We start from the raw sequence: 7,950 nt of genomic DNA, 5'->3' as shown, positions 1-7,950 counted from the left end.
AAAATTGTCAACTTAAGACTGATTTTTTTTGTATAGCCGATCTACAGTAGATTGGGTATTTTTGCAAAAGGAAAAGTTTTTTGTTTTTGTTTTAATGTTTCGCCTGTAATGACATGCCTAAAATAGGAAAGCCAGTTTCAAAGTGATTAATGAATGTATGGTTGCAGAAAGAAAACATGTCTAAGTGTCAATTTAGAATTAATTTGCAAAACATTCAGAGGACCTGCATTTGAAGGTTAAATGCAAAAGCTAGGGCGATGCAACAATTGCCATCCCTTGGAACCCCAAATGACGCCCCTGTGGGTGTGTCTATAGTGTGATTGTCCCTCGCATCATGGTGACAGTCCGTCCAGCTATGTTGATTCTCCCGTCGTCCCTTACTTCGAGTTCCAGCTCCCCACCTCGACTGGAGCACTGGAAGGCTACAGACACACACACACACAACCATTGGATTATATATTTAGTTACGAATAAGCTATTGTGGAGGAAATCAATAACAACCATCAGCTAAACAAGATGTCAAATTATTTGCTGTCTGATTAAGTCTGTATTCTGCTGGCAAATATTTAGAAATTCTAATCAACTTTTAATTTGTCAGGAAAATTATGAATGCCTAAAATGCTGTGGTTATTCAAATGTTCAGCGCAGCCTCTATGATCATGAAAGGTCTAGTTATATTGGTTGATGTATGATAAAATTCATAAAATGTGATGTTAATTACCCAGCATCCTCTTCTTCCCTAGTTTCTCTGACCAATAGCTGCCTAGGACAGTGTGGGCAGAACCTACAAAGACAGAAGGGTTAAGCAAGGGTTAAGAGAGAGAGAGAGAGAGAGAGAGAGAGAGAGAGAGAGAGAGAGAGAGAGAGAGAGAGAGAGAGAGAGAGAGAGTGTGTGTGTGTGTGTGTGTGTGTGTGTGTGTGTGTGTGTGTGTGTGTGTGTGTGTCTCTCCTACCAGTGACAGGATCCTCTGGGATTCCATTCCAAGGAGAGAAAAATCTGGAATAGAAGTCATAGCCTGGCTGGCAGTCTGGGGCTCCTAGACAAAGAAGGAGAGAGAGATGGATAGATTAACAAATGGATGGAGGCTCTGCCTCTACACTGATTCTACACAGTACAGGAGAAGCCACTGAATCAGCTACAGCAAGGAACATACATGATATCCTTTGATATGGCATTACTTGTACTGTTGTTAAATGACCAGTACATGTCATTGTCTTATCACAGCTTGGGCCATATATTAATGGCTTTAATTTCAGATGTCATGTTTTTAACATTTTCTCCTAAATCATTAAAATCCTACTGAACTTACCTGAATAATTGAGTCAATGTTGACTAAATATAATAGTGCAGTTAATAACTCACAGAGTTTGAATTTAGTTTGTTAATCAGCCTTTTTGCTAGAGACTATGTTCAGCTTGAAAATGCATTTAAACACAATGATAACAAGCAAGTATGAAGTCTCTGCAGGTACATTTTTGTACCATATTGAAATGAATGGATTTCTAATGGCTTACACTGAATTTTAACCACGATATAGTCCGGTAAATGGTCAGCAGTAATGTCAAGTATACTGTGAGTTGTAGTCAATGGTCTAAACAACTTTTAACACGTTAGGCAGCACGTTAAATTCCTCTTACATCTGCAAACTTAATGCAGTGCACGACCCTTTGATATAATTGTTATTATTCATGTTATTACTAGTGCCACTGCCTCTATGGTACTCTATGGTTCTCTAACTGGTACAGTTACATTACTATTACTGGCTATTACCTATTTTATTTATTTATTTTCTAACCGTGAACAACTTGAATACTAAATCTATACTTCTGGTTCTGGCCTACCTATCATGGTGAGGATGACTCCCTTTACTTTGCCGGTCCTTTCACTGGCCATAACAGCAGCAGAGTCCACCTTCAGGTTGGTAAGAACCGACCTGGAAAAAACACAGACACAAACCCAGAGAGAGAAACGCAGAGAAATACTGTATGTGAAAGCTAGGCATGATGATGTAGTGAAAAGTATAGACTTGAATGCTTTGAATCTGCGAGGTAGTCAAAGGGTCAGTGTGTTTGTGTGTGTAATTGACCAAACCTGTCACAGGTGTCAGACAGGCGAACCAGTAGTTTCTTAGTTTTGCCACACAGGTACACATCCTGGACTGGGATGTCCCCCACTGCTGCCTGAACACACACACACACACACACACACACACACACACACACACACACACACACACACACACACACACACACACACACACACACACACACACACACACACACACACACACACACACACACACACACACACACACACACACACACACGCAAGTATAGACAAAAGCCAGAAGAACACAAAAAGAGAGTGAGATGGGATTTTAATGTGTTTACTGTATAACGGGTTCCCAAACTTGAGAGGCCCAATAGACCCAAACTTACAAAAGTGCATGAATTAATGAATAACTTATTATTTCAAACATTTAGAAAATAGAAATTCTACAAGCTCAAAGCGCGTCACATCGCAACCCATAAAAACTGGTCAGAGACCGAAAATGGGTCATGACCCTACAGTATGTTTGGGAAACACAGCTGTGTAATGTGAGTAAAGTACTTGTCTTACTCTACCTTGATGACATCTCTGAACACATTGGCATCCTGAGGGGAAATGATCAGTATAAACATGGTGTCAGTGACACATTGTTACATTCCATTTGAAAGAAAATGTCTTTCTTTTTTTTTCTTTTTTTACCAAAAACAACAATAACAGGTTATTCACCAGTGTCATTATAGAGATTTTGGACACAGAGACACTGCTGGACACACACACACACACACACACACACACACACACACACACACACACACACACACACACACACACACACACACACACACACACACACACACACACACACACACACACACACACACACACACACACACACACAAAATTCAAAACATTGCAAAAATAGCAGATGTATAAGCTCAGTTGTTTTTGCTATTCGTCGTACAACAAGGTATATAGGGCATTAGTGGTTATGACACATCATAGCCCAATGAATAATGAACTAATGACCACAGAGCTGTCATTTTGTTTTTACTTCATACTCATGTCAATATGGTCTTTTGGATTTTAAATGATTATTACACGATAACTTACAGAAGAGTGAGCCAGTACCTACAGTACCGTAGTAGGTCATTCCTGCAAGTTGAACCAGGAAGTAGCTCTGAAACCCCATTCATGATTTGAGGCATTTCGTTCAAAACGAGCCACTCCTGCAAACTTTGGAAGCCAATCTTAGCCAATCAAGATGGAATATGAAAAATGTGACAAATCTTGATCACATGACTCTAGAGATAATGTGTACCGATTTGCATCATGTTTGGACAAAATCTGTAGGAATAATATCAAATATGGAGGTGCTATAGAAGGCCGATGTGATTGTAATAATTGGGTTCAATTGGATTTTTTTTTATCTGTCAGAAGCTTGGGTTCCATGGCCCCAATAGATGCCATCATCATCACGTATTAGCATAACCAATAGACATGATGGCAAATGCAATGAAAATGAGACCCAGGTCGTAAATTAATATATAAGCAGTCTGTAACTTTAATACTGATGCATAAAAGATGCTGGCCATGGGACTTCTACCATGGCTACAAGGGTATATTCGATGCCAATAGCACTGTGTGTTTTATATAGTATCCTTGTGGGATTGGTTGTGTTTGGAATTGTCTCTCTTACCTCCCTTGTGGGTGGGTAGAGAGGGAAGTCCATAAGAAAGCGTTCAGCTCCCTGCTGGATGACACACAACTCACCACTCTTTGTCTCAAACACCAGTTTGGAGTTGACATTTTCTGACAAAATAAGATAATTATAATTATAATAAGATTGTTATTTTTAATTTAATCTAATTTAGTCATTTAAACTATTTACAAGGACAGCCGTTCTCTGGAACCTGAGAACCAGCTTCAGCTCTACGCAGTAAAATCCCCAGTGTTCATTTATTTGGTTACATTTGTAAACTCTCAGAGCTAAATGAACACTGAGGATGTTACTGTATAAGGCCAGTGCCTCAGTCAAGGCAGCTGGCAGGAGGATGTTCTTAACATACATTGTCGGGCAAAAACCTTGTATCTCCATATTTCAACATTATAGTTTTTTTTTGTCGTAATTTAATGCCCTACTTTGTCACAGTGTCACACAAAAGTAGCAAAAACAGCCGATTTACAAGCTCACAACATATCGCATCACAATTCACAATGCGTTGTGAGCTTGTAAATCGGCTATAGGATCCATTGGAACAGGTTTTTTCTTTTACATTTCCTGAAAATTAAAAAGGTTCGTAACAAGGTTTCCACCCGACACCAACGATGTGGTTTGGAGTGGGATGCAAACCCCACACAAAAAGCCCCAGTCTGCGTTGAACCCAGGACCTTCATGCTGTGAGCCAGCAGTGCCAAACATTGATCCACAAGGTCACCTTTGCATTATGTAAGTACATATGCAAATACCAAACACATAGACAAATACTGTAGAGGCTATGCTGACTGACAAACCTAAGATTCATCTGTTGAACATTCACATTTACATATGATGTCCAATAAAATTGATTGGAGAGTGTGTGTGTGTGTGTGTGTGTCTGTGTGTGTGTGTGTGTGTGTGTGTGTATGCATGTGCGTGTGCGTGTGCGTGTGCGTGTGCGTGTGCGTGTGCGTGTGCGTGTGCGTGTGTGTGTGTGTGTGTGAGAGTGTGTGTGTGTGTGTGTGAGTGTGAGTGTGTGTGTGTGTGTGTGTGTGTGTGTGTGTGTGTGAGTGTGCGTGCGTGCGTGCGTGCGTGCGTGCGTGCGTGTGCATGTGTGTGTGTGTGTGTGTGTGTGTGTGTGTGTGTGTGTGTGTGTGTGTGTGTGTGTGTGTGTGTGTGTGTGTGTGTGTCTTACTCTCAATCTGAAACAGCACTGCTGCAGTAGCCAGGGTGGCGTGCCCACAAAGATTTACCTCATTAGTCGGCGTGAACCACCGGAGTCGGAACCTATGTCCTGTGAACCAACTCCTTTTTAGAAAACAACTTCTGACATTTTTATAACATATCACAGTAAGAGCCAACAACTGTATTTAGAATTCATTACATCGTTACATGTTATAATAATAACTCTCAGGTGCTCCCCTGACTACCTGCAAAGTCATCCATTATAATAAGGTTAAAAAAAAGAGTTCACTCAGTTTACATGGTACATTGAGATGGCTGAATTAGTCAAGAATTCAGGAGAGTAAGAAAGGGGCAATTCTCTTGAATGCTGCCTCGGCATGGAGAGGGGGCATTTGCGTTTTTTTCCACAATAGTAAATGTTGCATCCATGGTCTGGAGCAGCGCTACTCAACCCGCGGCCCGCATGCGGCCCGATCGCAGCGTCTTGGCGGCCCCCTCATGGTCAAAAAAATAAATTAAAAAAAAAGTTTTTTTAAAAAACAATTTTTTTAAGCACAGGATAAAAATATACATTTCCGTTCAAATATATGGGTTGCTAAAACATTTTTCAAAAACAAACAGACAGACATACATACAGGTGCGTCAATTGTTACAGGTATAATGCATAGTTTTCTATGCATTTCGGGTTTTTGGGGGGGTTTGACCTATCCTGGGGGTTTCACCTATCCTGGTGAAACCCCTGGGCGCGCGGCTTTGCCGCGCGCCCAGGATAGGTGTCTGCCACTGGACATACACACAACACAAAATAAACTGGTACAGTGAAAAGAATATGATGTCAAAATGTACATTTTCTTGTGCGTTACAAAATCGAAAAATCCAAAATAGGACCGTCATTTTTATGGCGGCCCCTTGGACTTTTGGTATTTTGCTGAGTGGCCCCTGAGCCATCTTAAGTTGAGTAGCCCTGGTCTGGAGAGAAGGGCAAAAGGGCAAAAGGGCAGGGGGCTTGAGCCCCCTTTCATGTCTATGTGTGCATGTGCCTGGTCAGAAATCGTACCACTGTGTTTACAACAATGCTCTTCCCAGCTGGGTGTTACATTGTTACATTGTTACCTGCCACAATGCTGAGAATGTTTGTTTTTGTTTCTTTTAGTCTAGCCTGCTAATACCTATAACACCACTAACCCTAACCATTCTCTTACTGTCGTCACATCCTCACTTATTAGATGAGTTAACAAAAAACACACACACACACACACACACACACACACACACACACACACACACACACACACACACACACACACACACACACACACACACACACACACACACACACACACACACACACACACACACACACACACTCACAGAGCTTAAATCAATAGGCCTACCGAAAAGGAAAAGTTTATCTACATCTGTAAAACAGTAGCCTGACTTGTCTTATGAGTCACATAAAGTTAACCTCCATGTCCAGATAAGTTATATTATGTATCCTAGTAGTCCATGTTGTGTATTTTGCAATGTTTATCGTGATTCTGGTTCACATTCTCATATTCACTTATCTGACTGTTGATGACAGATGATTATACTGATTATAACCTAATAATTACACACTGACCACTTGCATTATGATGATGGCGACAATAAAATACAAGCAATGGCTGGTTTGTAACCAGGTGTGATTGTGGAGATGCAGAAAAAGTGGACTCTCTGATTTGAATGTGAGGCACACACACAATACTAGATTACTAGACCTTCACCTACAGAGTTCATGTAACGTATTGTGTCTGATGATCAAATCTGTCTCATATACATTAGTTTAATCTCTATCTTATATCCATATAACCCATCTATACAGCAATAGGCCTGTCACAATTATTACATAATCCATCGTCTAATCGCAATTATTTTGCATAATCGCCATAATCGTAAAACATTTTTAAAGCAGAAATAGCAGATCTACAAGCTTACAATGCGCGTTGTAAGCTTGTAGATCAGCTATTTCTGCTACCTTTAAAACAAATTGAAAGTATAAAATGATTAAATATGTCAGTAATTTCTTTATATACCTATTTAAGTTTTTATTACGAAGCCTAAAAGGCAAACAGAAATTATTATTTTTATGTTCCGATGTTCAATGCCAAAAACACAATTAAATCATTAATCGCAATTATTTGTATGACAATTAATCGTCAACTTAAATGTTGTAATTGTGACAGCCCTATTACAGCAATGATATTCGAACAACTGACCTGTAGTAAAGTTATCAGAGGGGTTGAGTTTGATAATAAAAGCTGTCTCGGACAGGTTCATCTCTGCTGCTATCTTCTGATACAACTCATCAGACAGTTCCTGGTAAAAAAAACGATATCATATTGCATAATTATCATAATTGTCATATATTCCAATATACATTAGGTCTGTAATGATTTTGTCTTGACTTGATCTCTCCCACAGACTCAACAACTCCTTTGTTCAAAACCCACCTTATGCCATAAGGTATGGCATAAGGTGTCCAGCAAATAGATCCATACCATAAAGATTATGGTATGGATCTATTTGCTCTACATTTGTTCCTGCTGTTTTTTATTTATAAAATGTCTTGACAGATAAAAGCATTAATGTGGCAGTAACTCTTGTATCTACAGGACCACAATGGAAACGAGCCCCTAGGTCTTTTTATGATATCCTTTTAACAATCATTGTAAATTGTACCGCTGTACTGATTGCAAACTGTTAATAAAGTATTCAATCAATCAACCAAAACATCTTCAGCTGTCTGTGATATTCTACAACAGATAACCTATACATGTGTTTCCATTTCCAATACTTAAAATATTATGTCAAATATACTCACATGCATAAGTGGACAAATTGCTGCTGGGTTTCCTCTGAATGGTAAGTTGGTGAAAGCATCAACAATATAAACAGGAATCTCCATTGTGAAATGTTAATTAATTTGGATTTTGTTTTAGCAGTTTGGTTGACTTTCTTTTTCTTTTCTTTTCTTTTTTCT

At 39.5% G+C, this 7,950-nt stretch overlaps 1 protein-coding gene across 1 annotated transcript; it reads right to left on the bottom strand.

The window, feature by feature from the left end:
- Nucleotides 1-309: 309 nt before the first annotated feature.
- On the bottom strand, nucleotides 310-7,875 carry pbld (phenazine biosynthesis like protein domain containing; the record flags this gene model as incomplete). Its single annotated transcript, XM_080426432.1, has 10 exons — nucleotides 310-422; nucleotides 722-784; nucleotides 954-1,037; nucleotides 1,843-1,934; nucleotides 2,093-2,181; nucleotides 2,626-2,655; nucleotides 3,747-3,859; nucleotides 4,942-5,033; nucleotides 7,180-7,286; nucleotides 7,792-7,875. 10 exons carry the CDS (start codon nucleotides 7,873-7,875, stop codon nucleotides 310-312), a joined length of 867 nt encoding a protein of 288 aa, XP_080282558.1.
- Between the last annotated feature and the right edge of the window lie 75 nt (nucleotides 7,876-7,950).

This window comes from Gymnoscopelus braueri (assembly GCF_963280865.1).
Source record: "Gymnoscopelus braueri genome assembly, chromosome: 1".
NCBI classification, from domain to species: domain Eukaryota; kingdom Metazoa; phylum Chordata; class Actinopteri; order Myctophiformes; family Myctophidae; genus Gymnoscopelus; species Gymnoscopelus braueri.
The sequence above is the reverse complement of the archived record's forward strand: the minus strand, read 5'-3'. Positions and strand labels throughout refer to the sequence as shown.